The sequence below is a fragment of the Aethalodelphis obliquidens genome, unplaced genomic scaffold (assembly GCF_003676395.1).
Source record: "Aethalodelphis obliquidens isolate GAN/ISIS:26980383/991018 unplaced genomic scaffold, ASM367639v1 scaffold73, whole genome shotgun sequence".
Lineage (NCBI taxonomy): Eukaryota > Metazoa > Chordata > Mammalia > Artiodactyla > Delphinidae > Aethalodelphis > Aethalodelphis obliquidens.
The window spans coordinates 742,800-765,247 of record NW_020838017.1 but is presented as its reverse complement, the minus strand read 5'-3'; the positions used below and the strand labels follow the sequence as shown (position 1 = coordinate 765,247).

The 22,448-nt window shown below is 37.5% G+C and overlaps 1 protein-coding gene across 1 annotated transcript in view; it reads right to left on the bottom strand.

The window, feature by feature from the left end:
• RYR2 (ryanodine receptor 2) overlaps window positions 1-22,448 on the bottom strand; it is a 509,874-nt gene that overhangs the window by 94,918 nt on the left and 392,508 nt on the right. The window contains exons 72-79 of the mRNA XM_027091861.1: window positions 21,475-21,567; window positions 15,096-15,266; window positions 13,922-13,981; window positions 10,990-11,124; window positions 7,332-7,444; window positions 4,111-4,207; window positions 2,425-2,528; window positions 837-888 (exon numbers count right to left, since the gene is read on the bottom strand). Of these exons, the coding sequence (XP_026947662.1) occupies window positions 837-888; window positions 2,425-2,528; window positions 4,111-4,207; window positions 7,332-7,444; window positions 10,990-11,124; window positions 13,922-13,981; window positions 15,096-15,266; window positions 21,475-21,567 (825 nt within the window). The remainder of the gene's footprint in view (window positions 1-836; window positions 889-2,424; window positions 2,529-4,110; window positions 4,208-7,331; window positions 7,445-10,989; window positions 11,125-13,921; window positions 13,982-15,095; window positions 15,267-21,474; window positions 21,568-22,448) is intronic.

Here is a 22,448-nt window from a genome sequence, read left to right as displayed (position 1 = left end):
GATCCCCACCTTAGAATATGGTTCTGCCATCTACTCAGCTGCCCAAGTCAGAAGCCTCAGCGAAACCTGACTCCTCTTCCCCTCATTCATTCTCAGGTTATGAGATTAAACAAAAGAAGCACCCAGTAAATACTAGCTATTACTATTTTTTCATGGTCAATTCATCATTCAACAGTTAGGGACTTCCTTGAAGCTCAGACTAATGCTACATAAACTACTCCCACTACTCTTATTTTTTTTTATTTTTTGCAGTACACGGGCCTCTCACTGTTGTGGTCTCTCCCGTTGCGGAGCACAGGCTCCGGACGCGCAGGCTCAGCGGCCATGGCTCACGGGCCCAGCCGCTCCGTGGCACGTGGGATCTACCCGGACCGGGGCACGAACCCCTGTCCCCTGCATCAGCAGGCGGACTCTCAACCACTGCGCCACCAGGGAAGCCCTCCCACTACTCTTAATTGTTTCTCTACCATTAAACTTGTCAGAGTTTTTTTGGAATCATTTGTTCAAATTTTGTCTCCTCCATCAGATGATAAACTCCAAGAAGGCAGGGTGTGTGTGTTACTTTCTGGTTCACCACATTATCTCCAATGCCTTCATGTCGAGTGAATATTTGTTGAATGAATGAATTTTTGGAAAATTAGTGAGCTCTCCATCAATAAAATGTTAAAGGAAGAAACAATGATTACCTGTCAAAAACGTTAGACGAGATATTCAGGCAACAAGTGGAAAGTTGAGATTAATGCCCTGTAGGGTTCTAAAATTTAATGCTATTTTATTTTAATCTAGAAACACACAGATTCTTATATTTTGCCATTAAAATCAAGACATTTATTTACCTTTGCCATAATATCTGCATAAGCCATATATAAAAAATCTTCCTCCAGTTTGCTATGAAAAACAAGAAAAAAATCAGTTTTTAAGTAGAAGGTTAGTTACATGCAAAATCACCATCACTGTATAAAGTAACTTTTATCTTTCAACAAGTATGTCTTTTTAAAAAGAAACAAACACAAAACTCAGGCAAAGCGATTATTCAGAAATATTGTAGAATCAGAGAGCAAAGACCTTAGACTTCCTAAACAGTGGCCCCATCCTACCTTACGGAAGAGACCTTCAAGGCTCACAAAATAAATGACCTATTGATTTACACACAAATGTAATAACATTAGTATTCTCTTAAAACTACAAAAGTTGAACCCAGCAAATTTACATGATGTCAGGGCTTTTGACAGCAGACGTGATATCTGACATTTGTTGGAAAGACTTCCCCAATTATTATGCTACTACGTAGTTTAAAAATATGATGGTCATAATGATTCTTAAAAATTAAGATAGGTTAAAATCTGTTTACTATCCTCTTTTGAAAGATTATGGAAACCACTAATTCATTGAAGAAAGGCTTCCATCAAAAAATACCTGACGTTTTGCAAAGTTATTTTAGCAGTTTTAAACTTATAGCCATCAGAAAAATCCACTTATGAGAAATACCTCATTACCTGACAATGCCAGACAGGGAGCTGCTCTATGCTTAGGGATGAGATGATTTTGTTAGTTAGGAAATAATAAGAGAAAGAGAGAGAAATCGTGAGAGAAGGATGGATCACATTAGCTAAGAGGGAGAAATGTACATTATTACGACATGCATAGAGGTCAGATGAACTCTGTAAGACTCAGGCGGATATGGACTGATCATTAAATTCTCTGCAGAGGATGAGGGAGGCCTGGGGCAAAGTAGGCTTTTTTCCCCATGGCAGGGAAGCAGGTAAAGGTTTTAAAACCTCTGCCATGGCTCATCTACAGAATCAGCCTGTGCGGTGCCCCTGTAATGAGCAGATACTGAGCACATTTTGATTACTGGGCTTCTGAGTGCATTTCTTATTTAACTCCATAGAGGTTTGCCCTTTGTGGTTTCAGTGAATTCATATGACCAAGACTGTAGGAACCAAGAAAAATGGAGAATGCCCATAAAATAGATCTCAAAGAAACCTTCCACTGAAAGGATGGCGCACCCACCTCCTCAAGTTTCCTAAGACTTACTGCTGAATGGAGACAGAATCCACCCAGGAAATTTGGGGTCACCAGTGGTCTCCAAACATTTTTGGTACTGAAATTTGCTTTGGGCTCTTTTATTTTCTAAAGCTTGTTTGTGATCAACAGGAAGATTCAGAAATCAAGTCAACCAGCTAATTACAATGTTGTTAAGAAAAATGAGAGCTAGGTAAATATTTGGTAGGTAACTATTAAAGCCTGAAGTTGTGTGAGCGTTGGTTCGTAGTATATGCCAGACTGGTCCTATCTTTGAACACTTCTCTCTCCTCCCAAGAACAAGATGAAACTGAAACAGGAACATGTGACGTACAGAACACTCAGACACGGGTTTCTATCTGTTCTTCCTACATCTCGTGTGAATCCTCCCAACCATACCATTTCTCCGTTAAAGCCGTTCGACTGAACAGAAGTATCAGCTGATGGAGAGGATCAACCCGCTTAGTTCCTTCATCTTCTTCCGGAGGTTCTGCTCCAGGTTTCTATACAAAAGTCAAATTTATAAAATTTCACATTTAGGTGAAATGTTCACCCAGACCCAGGAACAACAAATAAAAAGAAAGCCTTTCTCTTCCTATTGTGGTGCGTGAGTGTGTCTGTGTTATATGCATTGTACTTGCACGTGTATGCACGTGTGTGTGCTATATTACCGACGCAAAAGTATGCAGCTTTAAAAAAAAAAAAAGCTATTTAATACTGGGACCAAAAAACACTATGGGCAAAGATGACTTACACCATTTAAAAATGCTGAATGCCATTCTTATAAGCAGATTCATAACTAACTGAAAAGTGTATCTGCTACATGGATTTCAGCTTTAGGGAGGGCTCAATTTACAAAGAATTGCAATAAAATGCTACATCACTCCAAGTATAAAAATGTTCATGTAGCAAGGCAAACTGATTATCCAATGAAACATTTTTGTTGCCTACATAGACAGAGAAAGGCAAAGAATGCTGAATGAGTTAATGTCTGAATCACTTACACATTATTTTTTCTCATTTTCAGTTACTTTTAAAAAAGTAATTTCATTCTATTGGATAGAACATGTACCATGAGGAAAATTATGAAGCATTTTTTACTGACTGTAGAATTAATTAATCCCATTTGTTGAATGATTTAATGCATTTTATATCTCTATAAGAATTACCCATTCAGACTGAGATTCTCTCTACCTAAATATGTTCTTTCTTGGATTTAAGGCTTAATGTTGCAGGTACTGTGTAAATTTCTACGAGGTTGAATATTCTAATATTCTACAGGTTTTGATTTTAAAAAGAAATGAAATTCATTTAAAATATAAGGGGGTAATCAGGGTTAAGGTTTTATGAACTGGATTAGTTTATCCTTTATGTTCCCTGATAAGCTGTGAGTTAAACAAAACAAAACAAAACTTTTAGACAAGAGGTCTTTAACTTGGGAATCATAACGCCTCTGACTAGTCTGCAGTATTCTGCAGGACTATATGCTTATAAATGTTCCTAAGATGGCCCTTGGTCAGATTTTTAAATAGGTCCACAGCTCATAAAAAATTAAGACAATGGCTCCCTGAGTGAAGCACTCTCAGTAACACAAGCCTCCTTATCAGCATGGTTGGACTGAAAAATTCTACTTGCCGTTTATACTATATTTACCATGACTTCCTGCTCATCCTGTACCCAATCTATCATTCTCTGCCCTGTATATGTTTAACAACCAGCTACTTTTCATTGGCTTTTGTCAACCTTCGATATAGTTTTGGTGAATAATTCTTTATGGTTCAGCTTTTATAGTAATATCCTGGTTCTGAGGTGTCTGAAGTTGCTTTGAGGAAGAATTTAAAAGAATAATAGAGTCAAAGTTTAGTTAAATTCTGAATTGCTGGATGCGGATGAGATCTCTTTGAAATAAGAAGAGTGAATTTTTCCCTAAACACTGCATGCAATAACAATTGAGAATAAAGTTTCCTAAGGCCCACACACTGCAATGATGTTTTCTCTTCAATGTTATAAGATAAATGGCTCACACCAATGTTATCCCACCAAGCCCAGACTTTCTTTCATCTTCTAACCCCATTAAAAATGTACCGCTAAATCTTCTATCAGTTTATCTTCAAAGTAATGTTCTTCTGTCTCAATCCAAGATTTTTCATATCCCTGAAGAAAGAGATTGACAGCCCGATGCCTAAAAGGTAAGCACAATTTCAAACAGTTATTTTTAATTAAAGTGAAAAGGTATTCAGTAGCACTTTATCACTGCATTATCTGGGCACTCAAAGAATAAAATAAAAATAAACTTCCTACTCTCAACTGGAGAGGAAGATATCACAGAGGACAGAGAAAGGTTTCTCAGATCACACACTGACATGGATTTAGTTATTTCTAGGTTTTGTAACATTGGTCAAGTTATCCGACTTTGTCGACTTTCACTTCTCTCATTTATAAAACTAGGATAACCCCATCTACGTGTCAGTTTTGTGAGACTCAAACTGAGATAAAGAATGTAAAGCACATTGGATAGATGCTCATTACATGGTAGCTCTTATGCCATAACGTGGCTCTGGATAAACGATGTTATGGAATTATCCAATGCTCCTGTTAGCATTAGATACAGACCCTGAGGATCACAAAGCTAAATGTATTAAGGGAACCTTATGGGAGTGTATATCCAAAGATTAAATCCTAGAATACTGATGATAAGTGGTTGCCTACGAATTAAAGAAGACCAGTGAAGACTAAAACCATAAGTAAAACTCATCGTGAAATTGATGAGATTTATGGCTAAGGTTCCACTCTAAGAAAATCACGTCAATGAGGGAACATCATAAGAGAATACCAGACGTGTTAAAATGAGCCGGCGCCACTGAAGGATGGAACGCTGAGCTTAACAGTATCAAAGGCGGGCTAAGGAATCATGAGACATAAAGGTAGACAGGTTTATGAAGGGCCTTGAAATCCAGGGAGAAGAACCGTCAACACAGATGGAACGGCCAGAACTCGCCATAAATCCTTGCACGAGAGCGGCTCAACCTTACTGGTACATCAGAATCCCCTGTGGAGCCTTTAAACAGTACACATGCTAAGCCCTCGGGTATTCTGATTCAACAGGTTGAGCCTTGGCTATTTCTCAAGCAAATTTGAGTGTATTTCCTAAAAGCACCAGGTCTGAGAATATTCCCACTGGAATAAGGGGTACAATTTTGAATACGTTATATCCGAGACAGTGGAACGGCAGACTCCGTGACATCGTAGAAACTACCTCGGAATCTGCGGTCATCAACATGATGTGAGTCAATAAAGGGAGTTGAAGAGGTGACCTTGAAGGGAAGGACGGTGATGTGAAACGGTTCAAAGGAAAAGTTGAACACCGTATGCTAACACATATATATAGAATCTAAAAAAACGGTACTGATGAACCTAGTGCCAGGGCAGGAATAAAGACGCAGACGTAGAGAATGGACTTGAGGACATGGGGAGGGGGAAGGGTAAGCTGGGAAGAAGTGAGAGAGTGGCACTGACATATACACACTACCAAATGTAAAACAGATAGCTAGTGGGAAGCAGCCACGTAGCACATGGAGATCAGCTCGGTGCTTTGTGTCCACCTAGAGGGGTGGGATAGGGAGGGTGGGAGGGAGATGCAAGAGGGAGAGGATATGGGGATACATGTATACACATAGCTGATTCACTGTGTTGCACAGCAGGAACTAATACAACATTGTAAAGCAATTCTACTCCAAAAGAGTTGTAAAAAAAAAAGAAAAGAAAAGAAAAGAAAAACTTGATGAAACTTGGAAAATGTCTGTATAGGAGGAAACAGAAAAGAAATAAGAATATGAATTCAAGGTCAATGTTCTATTTGACTAAACTGTGACACCATAATTGAGCCAGAGAATTTAGAAGCAGCACGTGGTTTGAGAAGGAACTCAAATACATTTTATACGTAGTGAGTGACGAGATGGCAAGGAATTTACCGGCCTTAGTGAAATCGAAAAGTTTTGTTTGTTTTGCTTTGTTAGTGGCAGGGGGCAGTTAGGAGTTATGTTTTTGTCTTGTTTTTTTTTTTTTTTTTTTTACACCCCAACTTACGTTATTCATTCATTCAAACACTTACTGAAAGTCAGTGCTCTAGGTGCTGAAGATATGCAATTGAGCATAGCTCTAAAGGATCTCAAAGTCTGAATCAGAGAGACAAACAGCCCCAATACTATAGGAAAGTGCCCACAACTACAGGTATTTAAAAGTTTCCTAGAAACAAACAGGAGGAAGCATTTTCAACTTGGAAGAAGCAGAAGGGCGTGGCTTGGTCAGAGATGGTCCAGAAAAGGGATGCAGCTGAGCTGAGCCTTGTTTAACAGACATGGGGAAGATGCCACTTGTATAAAGCTCAGAGTGGGAAACAGCACAGTTTCTTAGGAGAATCACAAGAAGGCTGAAATGGTACCCTGGGGTAGACTTCAATGCCACGGGTTACTTTTCTTTTAACAAGTATATCTCCTGTATCTCTAGGAGAAGGTTGATGGGTCTGTCAAACGTGTTTACGTGATTCCCATAAGTTAGTTCCATATCAGTTCTTTTCCCCAAAGGCTAAATCATCACAAAAATAATAAACAGCAATTAACACTGCTTGTGTTATGTTCAGTTCTAAGCACTTTGTATACTTCGACCCATTAGATAACCTGAACAAGTCTATGAGGCAAATTTTACGGTACAAAGTCAGGTAAGAACCTTGACCAAGGTCATGCATCCATAAGCTGAGAGGTCAGGATTCAAATCAAGGCAGTCTGACCCCCAAGACTGAGTTCCTAATTACTCTCTCCTGCCTCACATATGTGAGCAGATCCTCCTGAGTATTTAAAAGTAATAGAAAACAAACTTATGGTTACCAAAGGGTAAAGGGTGGGGAGGGATAAATTAGGAGTGTGGGATTAACATACACACACTACTATATATAAAGTAAACAACAAAGACTTACTGTATAGCACAGGGAACTAACTATATTCAATATTTTGTAATAACCTATAAAAGAATCTGAAAAAGAATAGATTTTTATAAGTGTATAACTGAATCACTTGAAACACCTGAAACTAACACAACTATACTTCAATAAAAGATAAAAGTCATTTAATAACGACATTACAGACCAATGAGAATATCCGACAAAGGAAAACAAAGTCAAGAATTACACAGAAGAGCCAATAAATCTTGTCCATCCTTCTCTTTGGACTATTGTTCTCGTGTTAAGGTAGATGCCACTTGTTAGGGGAAGAATAACTTGAATCCATTATAAACGTTAAAGAAATTCTGACCTTGGCAGATTATACAAAGGAGCCATCCGAAAGCAGGCAACCACTGCCCGTTTCCTCTGCTTAGACAGCAGTTTGTGCCACACGGCCTTCTTCGATCTCTGAGGATGCTCGACCTGAGGTAGAATGACACAAAGACATATGTATTTAACCCCCCACAGGCCCTCAAAAATACAGCTGCATCTTTTAGCTAAAAACTTTTAGAATTTCAATCCCAAAAGTACCTCCCAATTATTATGGGAAAACCCATGTCCTCAAAGTTACCCAATGCTAAATTTGAAATAGTTTCAAATGTTACATAGTTTCCTTAGTAAAAATACAATATTTTCCCAACACTGTGTACTTTAGAAACTATGTCATCTTTAAAAATCAAAGAAATATAAAACTATTCTATATAAAACAATTTTGTATCCTTTTCAGAATTCGGTTATGGTGCCAAAACATCGTTTTTGCCTATGCAAAACAATGAACCTATTCTTATTTATTTCTCCATTTCCACTAATTTTATCATAAGAGCTACAACAGTAAACATAAACAGAGGCAGTTAAAGAAAATTCTAAGGAAAAGTCCACTGTTCCTTAAAGAAAATTCTAACGAAAAGTCCACTGCTCCTTAATATAACAGGATGGAGAGATGACAAGTCTTTTTGAACACATTAGTAGGAGTGAGTAAAAGAATTTAATTTTGCAAAAATGTTAAAATATATAATTACTTTGTTAGAGAGGGACAAATGAGAATTCAAAAGTTGCAGTAAATGAGGCAAGCAAGCTATGTGTTTAGCTAATGGTGTTTGGAATTTCAAGAAGAAAAAGAGATTAATTGTAAGTATTAGAGAGAAAAAAATCCCAGCATAGAATTCTAAATTAATTAGTAATTTCTAGGCAATTGAACACTGTACTTCCCGGACTGTAATATCTCCGGCGCATACATGTAGATTTCTGGAAGAAATAAAAACGTTACATTAGCTAAAAAAGCAAAACTAAATTTATTATCCTTTGCAGTAAAGGGTCAACATATGAATGTAATAATGCCTAAAGAAAACATTGAGAATGTTTGGATTACAGTGGTTTGGAAATTTTAACAAAACAATTTGTATAATTTGAAAGCACTTATTTCTGTGATCTTCTTCCTTCTATAGGATCAATAAACACTTTTTGATAATTATCCAGTTCAATTTTCTTCTTGGTTCTATTAAGCAAAACAAAACATCGTTGAGACACTGCAGGTGAAAACAATCAAGGGTAGTATTATTCACCTAGAATATGGCATTCTGATCGACATGGGTGATAGTCAACAAACATAATTAACAAGGAAAGACCTTAAATAGTGAATTTTCCTATAAATCAAGTAAATAGATGTTGTTAAGATCTGTGATCCAAGGGTGAACATCAAGATGTGTCTTGTAACTGAACACCTGGGTTTGCTGCTGTGTTAGCCTGTCTGGAGTTTGAGTATTAGAAAATTCCAAGGAGACAGCTTACTGTCCTAAGAAAAATGACCAGATGTACAGTACAAAATGTTCCATTGCAAAGGTCGCTGACCCTTGAGCCAGATGAAGTCTTTCCTCTGCACCCACTGTTTTTGCACCGAGTGTGGCAAATGAAAATATTCTTTGCAAACTATTCTATGACTCACAAATTAACATTAGAATAGAGGTATTAAAGGCATGAATTCTGCACACAGATATCTTGCACTCTTTTCTATTTTTGATAACTGATGAGTTCTTTTTACTCATATTCTTAACATTTTGAAGAATAGTTGGCCATGAAAATCTGACCCTCTTACCTTTTCCTAGATAATTCCTACTTCTTTAAGGTTTACACAGGGATCACCCTCATCATGGCTAGAGTAAGTTTGGGTTCCTCTTAATCTCTCTTCAGTACATTTTGTATCCTGGCACATCTGAATCACTACATATTTATCTATGTGGCCATATACGCCTCTAGAGCACAAGCCACTTGAGTAGAGGGACAGAATTCAGTCCCCAGCAGAGTACAATGCTGCCATACAGTAGTGCATGCAATAAATGTTCACGGGATAAACAGCTGCTCAGTAAAATGAATCTCACCACTTTACAAATAACATCATTCATTATGATCACATGTATTTATGAGTACATAACATATGACTATAATAAAACAGGGTTCAATAAACTTCATTTAATGTATCTAAAAGTCATTCAAGCAAATCCAGATATGTGCATGAAACCCAGGAAGAATTAAAAACTCATGGTAGAGTAATGCTGTCAGAAATGGTCCTCTAGGAGCCATTTAATTATCACTGAGTAATCTTCCTAAATACGTATATACTTCTGGAAACACAACTCCATGACTTTATATATCACTTAACATTTCATTACCTCAAATCTTGTCATCTGCTGATGGATGATCATTTATATTTATTTAATATTTCATGAAAATATTTAGGGAACCATTAAGTTGCCTAAATAATATTTTATTATCATATTATATTATTAACATTATGGTGTTACATAATGTAAACACATATCGATGGCCATATGGTGTAAGAGTATCCTAGCTTAATCTCATCAGGTGTAGTGATAAATTGCATGGCGCTGGAGAAGTTACTAGCACTTGGGGGGCATCTGAGTAAGAGGATGCTACACTAGATATACCCTTCAGTTATTTAACTGGCCAGGGCGGTGATAGGAGGTCATCAGATAATATAAAATAGGAATCAAAGAAACACATTTATTATTGCTATTGCTATGCTAGTAACATCCTGACAACATCCTGAGGTGACATGGGGCATTTCATTATTTTATGTTCAGTGTAAAATAACCGCCCCTCCGTGTCAGGTAGGTATTGTCATGGAGACCCAGTGACAGAGCACACTCTCGGGTTTACACTGAGCACCCTCAGTCTGGTGTTATTTTGCTGAGTGGACCTCGTGAGAAACAGAGACTGTCTCTGTGTTGCAGATATTTTTACCTAAGCCAGAAGATCCCTTATACAAAACTACGATCCACTGATGGATGACGTTTCAGATATTACTGGTTTGGGAATTCTTGAGCAAAGGTAATAAATAAGAAAATCAAATACACAGTAAGCTTTGTAGCTTAAAATAGAATACAACTGAAAAATGATATAAACACATTATTTTCACATGGCTCTAATACCAATGCACTGCTCTTCTCTAAATGTAACATATTGCTGAACTTGAGAAAAATTAGCTCAAAAATATTCAAAGGAAAGGTGAAATAAGTGACCTTAAATTCAAAATTCAAATATTAGACCAGGGAAAGATAGTATCTCAAACATGTTTTGATGAGCATCAATAGAAAAATAATACAGTTATAAAACATTTGAAATCAGGCATAACTCCTCAAATTTTTGTTAGAATGGCTTAAAATTAATTATATAATTTTAGTTATCTGTTTAATTTTAGAAATATTTTGAAAAAGACTATAAAACAGAGGCCTTGATCTCCCCAAATACATTATTTATCCGTGGTTACAAAAATTACAAGTTTGGAAATGCTGCTGATTAGATACTAAGGACTCCCAAGTCATAGATTCTTTGTAATGAACATGCTGGATATATATGTTTTCTGGCCCACAGTTAACAAGTTAACACACATCCTGTAAAAAAATATTTTTTATGGTTAAGGCAAATGTGATTGAATCAACACAAAATCTAACCTGTTCAAGATGAAAAAGCACATTTGCTATATCCAAGACCCTTTCCACTGTCTTCTCAGGATCTGAAGTGTCTTCTGTCCTGTTGGGTAGATCTTTGTAAAGAGCCATCTGCCATCTAATAGCAGGATCCTCCACCTGCAGAAAAAAAGAAAAACGTTCAAAAAATACAGTGTAAAGAGGGGAAGACACACTTCTGAAGAGTCAATCTATAGCTATTTACTGAGCATAGCACGGGGTGAAAACATGACGCAGAGATCAAGACAGAGAAGCAAGTACCTTGTACTCATGAAATTTATCGTCTGGTGAGGAAGGAAGACATCAAACAAACATTTACAGTTGCGACAAGGGCTACTAGAAAGAAATATAAGGTACCTGGAGATTTAACCTAACCTGTCGGTGGTTGGGAAGATTTCCCTAAACAAGTGAAGTTTCAACTAGGATTTAAGGATGAGCTGGAGATGGTCAGGGAAAGCAATCTTTTATCTTTCTCTTTTCCTTTCACAGTCAAACACTGAGAGATTCACATATTTACTTCAGAGGCCATGATACAGGATCACATTTATCTATAAATACAAGGATGCTACAACAGAGCTCAGTCTCACTGAAACAAAGATATCAATTAATATAAAGCAACGAAGGCCTACAAAATCACATTCTTGCAATAAACCAATCCACAGACTCTATTTTTTAATACTGTTAAACTTCCCGAGTGAAAGATACAACGGAATTCTGAATGTTTTTAAGAAATATTATTTTAAACCATAGAAACTGACAAAGACAAGCATCTTTCCAGGGATACAGCACTTCAAAGAAATAATTTAGATTAACTATGTCATTAAAAACGGGCACAGCAATACTCGTATGTTTCTCCACCCATTAAATATTTCCTTTAAAAATGGGAGACGGAGGGCAATGAAGCAGAAGTAAACGAACAACATCTAAAACTTCACAACTCCTAGCCTGAGAAAGTGTAGTTTGAAATGTTAAAACTAACTTTCATCTTACAGGCAAACAGAGAGAGAGCTCTGTGCACTGAACGACTTGTCAACACCATTTGTCTTTTGATAAAACAAAATGTTTTCCTCCATATACTTTTTTCATCTGAGGACTCTGGTACCTCTAGATATTATTCCTTCCAATATACAATCACTCCCCCTTGTCCTCAGGATTACCAGTCTTACAATTTCAAGACAATGTAGTCAAGAAAGAGCTGGGAACAAAAGAACTCATTGCTTGCAAGTCTGTATATACATGAGGGCCGTGGGGCCTATTTTTATATACATGGGGGCCTTGGGGCCTAGTTTTACCCCTAGCTTAAAAAATATAGAATGAAATGTCACAAAGAATAAGTATTCATTATGTCTTTATTTTCAGGTTTCATTCGTTTGGAGGTGAAATATTGGTTATAAATATGCATCCTTTTCAGCTTTTTTGTTCCTCCTGACTCCTCAATACACAGCATACATTGTCCAAAGTATCCCTACAAGTAACCTCTAGAATATAATGGAAGAATTTCCTCCTGCTTATCCAACACATAACTTTTTTTTTTTTTTTTTTTTTTGCAATACGCGGGCCTGTCACCGTTGCGGCCTCTCCCGTTCAGGCTCCGGACACGCAGGCTCAGCGGCCATGGCTCACGGGCCCAGCCACTCCGCGGCATGTGGGATCTTCCCGGACCGGGGCACGAACCTAGGTCCCCTGCATCAGCAGGCGGACTCTCAACCACTGCACCACCAGGGAAGCCCCAAGATATAACTTTTATTTGACTGTTTCCTGGGAGTGGTATAAACCCCTTCTTAAGAGGTAGTGAATACTTTCTGTCTCTATGTGGGACCATGGTTCTCAAAGTGTGGTCTCGAATTCCCTGGGGCTTCCGAGATCTTTTCAGGGGCACGTGATTGGCTCAAGTGCCCATGCATGTAGTATAAAATTGAGGTTCAGCTGAAGCCTTTATGAACATTTTGAATAATGTTAAAAATCTTTTTGCTATCTGCAAAGAGATCGTGCTCTTATAGGAATTAATCTCCTACTCTGTTCAAGTTAAAATTAAATGGATAATTGAGTACACAACAAAGTACACATGAAATTTGCTCTAAATAATACTTATGCATTGTGAGTACTGTAAAAGCATGTCACACCTTTATCATATTGTATTCCAAAGTGTTAAAAGAAAATGAATATGGTTTGGATCTTTGGAAAGAAACATTTTAATACCCAGTAAGGGATATATTATACTATAGCTACTAGTTTTTGACATTTGGACATTTTCACAATTAAAAAAAAATCCTCAGAAGGGACATCTGAATAGAAGCAAAGAGTTGAGTCAAAGTAATAAATTGCTAGACCTCTCATATTACATAACATGTCCTGTAAACAAATGAAGAGTTTATCCACTACTATGAAAGCATTTCCAAATAATGGTAAATGCTTGGACTACAAAAACTACTTTGAGCAAATTTTTTACCCACCATTAGAAAGTATGTGTTATCTTGGTTTCCATTCATGTTTCTCTTCTAAATGTACACTGGCTTTGCTATTACATTAATTCTTGCTATCTTGTATGTACTGACTCAAATATACTTATTTAATTTCTGAGCACTAGGTGTAAAATATCAAATTTTCATAGACACCTGTCTCCATGTCCCAAAGGTCCTCAAACTCAGCTATATGAAGGAAATTCCCAACCTCTATTTCAACTGGCGACATCTTTTTTCAAAGTTTGACAATCTCCGATGATCTACTTTAAAAATACATCATTTGTTATCTTGAGAATCATTAATACAAAAGGATCTGCAAGCAGGATAATGACTGATTAAGATGATATATTTTCACTACCTTACTTGTTAAAGTAACATTATTTGTAGTACTCTTCTAAAGAGAGATTAACTAGTTTATAGGTGCTAAGTGTGCTTTCTAATAATATTGGGCTTACCTTGCCTTGTAAGTGAATATTACTGCGGATTATATCTCGAACTTCATCCTCAGTGTCTTTCTGTCAAGAAATAAATGTTACCTAAATGAAGTCTTATAATGCAGCGACTGTCACAAGTCATTAGAAATAAACCTCTTGAAATAGTATATATTTGAATAAACATCTTTATAGGATTTAATACATGCAACAAATGTATTAAATCGCTCAGATAATTAATATCTGGGGCTTATCGCTCAGATAATTTTTTGATATTGCTGTGACTTGAAACAAGACAACCACCTAATTTAACTCCAGTGAAAGTGCCCTAGATTCAAGACAACTGGATTTCCAGTTCACAAGAAGTAGGGCAGAAGCATGTTCCCTTGGGTTCAAACAGAAGCATGTCTCCAGCATTCTCTGAAATCTCCACGAAGTCATGTTAGCACCCAATAACATCCCCAAGGATCCAGTAATACTGAGGAGCATATCCTGAGAAGCAAATATGAGACAAAAGCCAATGGGCCTGAATCTCTGCAGCTCCCTTTCCTACAATCTCCCTTCAATTTGCTCATGGTAGGGTCTCAAACTCTGGATATGAAGAGAGTTGCTTCAGGGTGGGAACACGGGAGGGAGAACATGTCCTCCAACTTACATGAATAAAAGACAGCAACCCCAAAGTATATTTTTGAAAACTTGCATCCTCTCTGTGTAACCACGAAGAGGAAAACCAGAGACCATCAAGAAATCTTGAGAACTTCAATCTTGATGTTCACAAAGGAGAAAAGCTGCTGATTCAAAAGTCAAATTCGTATCTAACAACAATCAGCACAATACATTATGCATCTAACATTCAAAATCACTCTTCATAAGTCTGCAGAAACCTCTCATCACAAATTTGATATAGTTCGTATGAAATCCATTTTTTTCCACTACCAGTGACTTGTTGCCATCTTTTCTCTTTGGTTTCTGAATATGCCCTGGGGGTGATTAACGTAATTTAGAAATAAAAACAGCCTCCAAAAAAAATATCAGGCAGTCTTTGTGTCTGAGTCCTAGGGCCTGTGCAGAAAAATTGCTTAATAAAGCATTCAATGCAAATGAAATACTGACATAGAGCAGTGAGACGAAGGAATCCAAACACATGAGCATCTGGAGGTTGAATGATCATTCCCACTGGTAGGAACAGGAGCCTTACCAGACTAAATCGATTTTTGGCCAGAGCAATGAGCTCCTGGTCCCCAGGGGCACAGATGTTCAAGCCAATGGGCAGTAATCGCTTCAGGGCTGCCACGATAAGAGAGGTCTGCATGGAATACCGGTCTCCTTTGCGCTTCATTTTCTTCCTTTCCTGATCAGAAACAGCTGCCTACAGAACAAAGGTAAGTGTTGGAATCTGCAATGACTTCTTGCCTCATAGGACTATGAGCCTTTTCTAACTTGCCTGTAGTTTCCTCTTCCTCGTTTTCTGCTGGTCCCTATGGCTTAGGAATCCCACTGAGGACACCCTTTCTCTTTCCTTCTCAGCATCTCTTGCTGATTTTAAGTCCTGCTCTCAGATTCCCAAATCACTAGAATTTACTGGTAGGCATTTCTAGATAATCTTTTTTTTTTTTTTTAAGAAAAAAGGTTTATTTATTTTTTTGTTTCTTTTTGTTGTTGTTGTTTATCTGGCCACATCATGTTTCCTAACCATGGATTGAACCCAGGTCCCCAGCAGGGGAAGCGCTGAGTCCTAACCACTGGACTGCCAGGGAATTCCCTCTATATAATTTTAGAAGGAAAATGCACATTGCAATTGTAGAGGGGCATGTGGATGCATGAAAAATCCATGGTAATTCCAGATACTGCATGATTTATGATTTTTGGTGGCTAACAGGAAAGAAAAGATTAAGAATAAATGGTTTTTGCTTTGACAAATGCTTGCTTTGCAACATACACACACACACACACACACACACACACACACACACACACACACACACAGCATATGTAAAACTCTCATATATTTGCCTTTTATACAGGCTGAACACTCGTCTCCCCAGGGCCTTAATCTAGACGTAATATACTCATCAGTGTTACATAAATATTCAGGATTATCTCTGGATAACCTGTTTACAACTGAGAACAGCCATGATGCTTCAGGGTTCTCTAGTGATTTTGTTGAAAACTATGCTTGTGCCAGGGTCACCTCCAATGACGGAGTCTAATTTTCACTGGGTAGCGAGTATTCTTCTTTCTATTAAGAGGACATGTTCTAATGTTAAAATGAAAATAGCTGTCCCATATCCACTTCTTCGTGCACGTTAAATTTCTTTGTAATAATAAATCAAACATTGAAGATAGTTTTATGATAATGATATACTGTAATAGTTCGGGGCTGAGAAATTCAGAAGATCATTTAATATACAAATGATTTGCTTTCCCCAAAAGAAGGCAAAATACATCACAACGTGATAATGAAAGAAGTTTTTTGCAAGGTGAAAGCACTGAAACATCTGAAATCAGATGGTAATGGTAGCTGATATGTTAATACTATATATTATATAATGTATTATATTATTACATATATAGTATATATTGATATATCAAACCTACAATATCTGAACCACAGTAATAAGAATCATATTCACTTTCCAAAGAGATGTACTTATCGTGTGGATCCCGCTTTTATCTGTACCAATTTGTAAGAGAGTACTCTCGGTAAGTTTAGTAGAAAAAGCACAGTGAATAATTATTTGTACTATTAAATTGATTAACCCATAAAAATAATGAATCAGTGGTTTTACATGAGCTCTCTGCTAAAAGGAAACCTAACCACACTGATAAAAATAATTACCCAAATGAGGAACCACCATCCTAAAAATTAAGGAAATTGATATAAATTATGCAAACATATTTCTACCTGATACTGGTAATTTAGTGTTTGCAAAACAATATTACTCAATACATTAAAGTCTAAATTTTACTGGTGAAGTTTTCTTTGATTTTAACTTGTAAAGGTCTTTTGGTTTTACTGTTGTAAAAGTAGAAGGAGCTTATACCTGGCTTGATATTTATAAATATTTAAGCAACCTTATAATAAAAATAATTTAAATCAACACTAAAGGCAACTCTACACTGCTCAGTTTTGAGAAGTACTAGATAAATTAATTCCTACTTATGCTCAAAATATCATCTTGCTTTCTATACCATAGGAAATCTGTAAACTGAAAAGAACAGTCAATAAATCTTTGAACTTTTATGGGTGATACAGTTCACTGTTGGTAGGAAGAAATTAAATATACGAGCAGTCAAATATCCTCATGTACGTCTATAAGGGCTGTTTTTTCCTTGTTCTGTGTCGATTTCCTCCCCAGACTATGGCGCTCCATTAGGGAAGTGGCCAAACCTATTTTGTTCATTTTTGTATATGCAGAACCAAGCACTGTGCCTTACTCATAGGAGCTGTTCAATAATGTGAACAGAACCGCTGAAACTACTGAATTTGCACAGTTCATTTTCAATCCTAACATTTGAATCAGATATGAATACACAATAACATGGTCAATATGTAGGCACTGAGGGAAGAAATGTTCACATATGGAGATCTGGGAAAGTCATTCTGGCTTACACATGATTTAACTTAAACTTTACGCTAATTAGAACAGCCTGTTTTGTGACCCATCAAACATGCGTTGTGCATCTGCTTTAACCACTGAAGAAACAAATGCATTTAAAAAATGAAAATAGAGTGTGGCTCAGACATCCAAAATGGAGCTCAGTGGCCACTGTGAATGTGGTCTGAGACACGATCCTGCATCACAGAGAACTTGAATTTTCTGAACTGTGCCAGTCTCAAGGACACCACCAGCCATTCTCAAAACATCTGCTAGCAGCTGCCAGCTGCAGCATTGTAGTCTCAAGAACTCCTTGGTAACTATGCAACTCTTTCGGACCCCGACCAATCCTTACTTAACAAGCACACTTACTTCTTGCCAGGTCCAGTCATAATTTTTGACAAATAACTTATGTAATTTTGCGGTGTTTGCCTCTGTAAGTCTCCCCCATTTTTTAGTACGGTGGAACATAATTCAACTGCTTCTTGAATCTGTGTCTCCCAGGTTATAGCCCTCAGTTTGGCTCAAATAAAACTCTTTTCTATTCCTATTACAGATTGTTTATTATTTCTGTCAACAGCATATTTAAGGAGGAGAGTCGGATAAATGACCTCTCTTAAATCCATCTGTATGTGTGTGTGTGTGTCTGTCTGTCTCTCTCTCACATACACACAGACACATGCACGCACCACAAATATAGCTCCAACAATTTCACCTAAAATAACCTAAAATTTAATAGAGGACCAAGAAAAAGGGAAGAATTTTCTAATATTCCTACAAGAAAATGCCCTACAACCCCCCAAATAGACATAAAATCATAAATGATTTATGAAAATTTAGACATATGAAGGATAAAAGAGCCTATTCATCAAAAAGACAAGAGATTACAAGTTTTGGTGAGAATGTGGAGGAAAGGGAACCCTTGTGCACTGCTGGTGGGAGTGCAAACTGGTTCGGCCACTGTGGAACTGCATGGAGGTTCCTCAAAAAATAAGAAAAATAGAACTCCCAGAGTATTATGGCCAATTATACATGCACTGGCCTCTCTCTGAGCTACATATATTTTGCTTTAAGTCAAAATGAGCTTCCCTATCCCAGATTTCCTATTCCAAATTGGTCTGCTGGCCAACTTATATACTCTTCTAATTTGAGAAATGGCACTCCATACAGATAGTGATTATTATCCCTGCTCAAGCGACTGGCTGAAGACTGATGTGTGACAATATGTCCTTTGGCTGGTGTTTGCATTTGGTCTCAATCTCTGGCCAAAAGGAGTTCGTTTTTCCTGCAGGACTCTGGGAGGGTGGCTCTATCGGCTGCTGTGACACCTTAGACAGACGGTTTAAGGTCTTGTCGCAGAAATCCCTGAAGCTTTCTGCATCTCTCTGCTCTCAGCATTTCAGGAGGGAACACCTCTCTGTTCATTTCAGTTTCAGATGTAAGACCTCTGGCCACACTACTGGTATCCATTCTTGACACCAGACCCAAATGATACAGCTTTTTGGGAGAGAACTTACTCAGCCCCTGACTACCTTCCACTTCTGAATCCTTCTTGCCATCCGTGGTCAGCTGAGAACCTCAATGATACTGATAACAACTGCAGTTATGACACTGCTATGACCAACCAGTGACTCTCAAATCTGTCCAAATGTTGACACATGCATATCATGATTACTTTAGTAAAACAATATAGGTAACATGTGAGTATATTTGACTCCATTGTTTGAACTAGAAACATTTTTTCTAGGAAAAAAGTTTATTGTACTTACACAATATAAAATGTCAAGCACATATGCAGGCAAAAAAAATTTTTTTAAGCAAAGCATAGTCGCTGATTTCTAAATTTTTCATCAATGTTACTGTTATTTGCGAGCTATCTCGTCTCAGAGTGTTAGCAGTCATAGGTAAAAAGACTAAAAGGGTTAACAAAATTTGGGGGGGGGGACGACATTAAGTTTGAGATGCTCCTATCCATTACTTTTGATTTTTTTCCTGAAAATAGGAGTAAATGTCAATGGTTGTAGATGCCTCAGTTTAGGTTACAGGATGTACAATGCTTTGAGTGTATGCTTGGAGAATCACTGGACTAGAATGATGGAAAAGAGGGAAGAGGATGTCTGTAGAGAGGTATGCAGACCTCTGCTCTGAAGACCTTTAATTTATCTTGAGTTTGATAATACACTGGAGTCATTGTCATCCTCCAAAAGAAAACACTGACCTCTTATGTCCTCTCTCTATGCCTTTGTTAACACTGGCCTACGTTGACAATATACTGACAAAGCAGGGTAATTCACTAACAGTTTTCAGTTCAGAACATCCCTGTGACATATATACTCTTAGTATATAGCATCTTCTGAAGGAGCAGTTCCTCACTCTTTAGGCTTACTGTCTGCCCAGAGGAAAGAAAATTTATCATCTTTTATGAGTGTTTCAAGAGCACAGATGCACAGAGTAATAGCCTGTAGCAGTCGGACAACTGTTCTAGTATGCAAAGCTTCAGCCAGCACATTAGCTTTGAGTTCATGTGTAATAGTATCAAATGCATGGCATCCACATCTCTGAATAAGACTAGAGTACTGAGTGATGCTACTTTTTTTGTCCTGGTGGTTGCCAATGAAACAAGTCAGATGGGCTCTTGGGGTTCATCTCTCTTCCCGTAATTTATTGAGTTGGTCGAGACTGATTTCCGTGGCCACAGTGCCACACTATTTTGCATCTTTGGCCATTTGGGAGCATATTTTGTGTGTTACCCCATCTAATATATTCATTTTCCTATTTAGTGGTAATTCAAAAGATAAAGGCACATATTTTTCAGTGTTTTGAAAGGTCCTCCAGTCCCCAACATGAGTGATGGAGAAAACAAAAATTTCTATTTCATATGTGAGAACTTAGAATTCATCCATGTGGTTCTTAAACAATGCAGCTAATTATTTGGCGGTGTATTTATTTGACACACATAAATGTACATACATTTCCTCTGATGAATACATATTATTGACTAATTATATCTATATTATACTGATTGGCAATTTTGTGAGTGTGTGTGTATATTAAGCATATCTTTTTTTTTTTTTTTTTTTTTTTTTTTTTTTTTTGCGTTATGTGGGCCTCTCACTGTTGTGGCCTCTCCCATTGCGGAGCACAGGCTCCGGATGTGCAGACGCGCAGGCCCAGCGGCCATGGCTCACGGGCCCAGCCGCTCCCCGGCATGTGGGATCCTCCCAGACCGGGGCACGAACCTGTGTCCCCTGCATCGGCAGGCAGACTCTCAACCACTGCGCCACCAGGGAAGCCCTAAGCATGTCTTTTTATTGTGATGCCTTGACATCGTGGGCCCTGCTGATCTCTGAGTGCCCCTCCCAGAGTTAGTCAATTCCTAGAGGTAGAAAATTACTTGCCTGCAAGCACGCCTTTCATATACAAACCAATCAATTCAGAGTCCTTGTCCTCCAATCACCTCCTTTACCTGAATCTCAATCCACCTGCCCTCATCACCCAGGGCCAGGTACCAGACAACTAGGGACAGTCCCTACACCCCAGAGCCCACTGAAATGACTCAAGCTAGCCAGTGCTAAACCTGCTTACCCTACCTCGTCTGCTCCTTTCCACAGAAACCATAATAAAGGCTCTTGCCCACATCTTCCCCTTGCTCCCTCCGCCTCGTGGCTGACCCTGGTGCTTCCCCATGTGTCCTCACTCTACGCTGTGCCTTCTGTTTCCAGGGAACTGTGAGTAAAATCTTCTTCCTCCATGACAGTCATTTCCATGTCTACATGTCTTGCCACACCTGATTACAATAAGTCCCAGGTACCCTTAAAACTATGTGTGTATGTGTGTTTAATCAGTAAACATATTATCAAATCCATCAAATTCCAGTTACAAACCTTCAAAAGATCTAAAAAATATCAACCAATTCAACTAATGAACATAAGTTATATTCACACATTTTCTAGAAAGTAAAACAGATTATAGTAATACCTTGGACATCTTTGACTTGGTGTCCGTAATAAGGAAAGACATATTGTTGATTTCATTTTGTACCACGAAGTTCTGCTCTTCTCTTTTGAAATTCTGAGAAGTCCCAAAGGAAGTTTCAATTAAAACCACAGATAAGTAGTTCATGTAATAGAGGTTACAAAGGAACCCAAACTTTCTACAAAGGTAAGTAGTAATTTGATATATAAGACTTATAAAGAAAGGAAACAAATAGTTGAATATCAAATGAGGGTGCTTGGCTGGGGGCAACAATTCTGGGAACTAGATAGAAATATGTCTGTTTCAAAGATGGGAATACTAAGGTTCAGAAAATTTAGGTAACCAAGTCACACACCTACCAAGGGGTAGAATGAATACTCAAACACCAGCTACCTGGTGGAAAGCATATACTGCCTTTTGGGATAAACACAGATTTCCTAAGGGCATGCACAACTATAACGCAACTTTCCATTCTGTCAGATATTTTATCTACTTTTTCATATACCCTAAAATTATTTTATTCATTTTTAATTTAGGAACATAAAAACACGGGCAAAGTCAAGTGTTCAAGCAGTGGTAGTAGTGAAAGCAAATACAGAATAAAAGCAGAAAGAATCACAGAGCTTTAAAAGAGAGGTTAACAATCTAATTATACGTGTTTCTTTTTTAAAGGAGCATAACCCAAGCAAAATAATTTCGTAGTAAGCATCTAACTATGTTAATAATTGATGAGTAATAAAAGATTTTGTATGAAGGACAGTGAATAGACTAAGCCTCAATTTTCATTCAGCTCATATTAACATTCTAATTGTACTATTAATAATATTATAACTATTCACATAGTTTTACCTTTAAAAATTTGGGTTAGAACGTACATAACATATATTAACAGATTGGTGTTTAAAATATATCCATGAGATTCAAAAGCACGTATTCAGATTCTTTTTCTTATTCTTGAAACTCACACTAGGCATTCA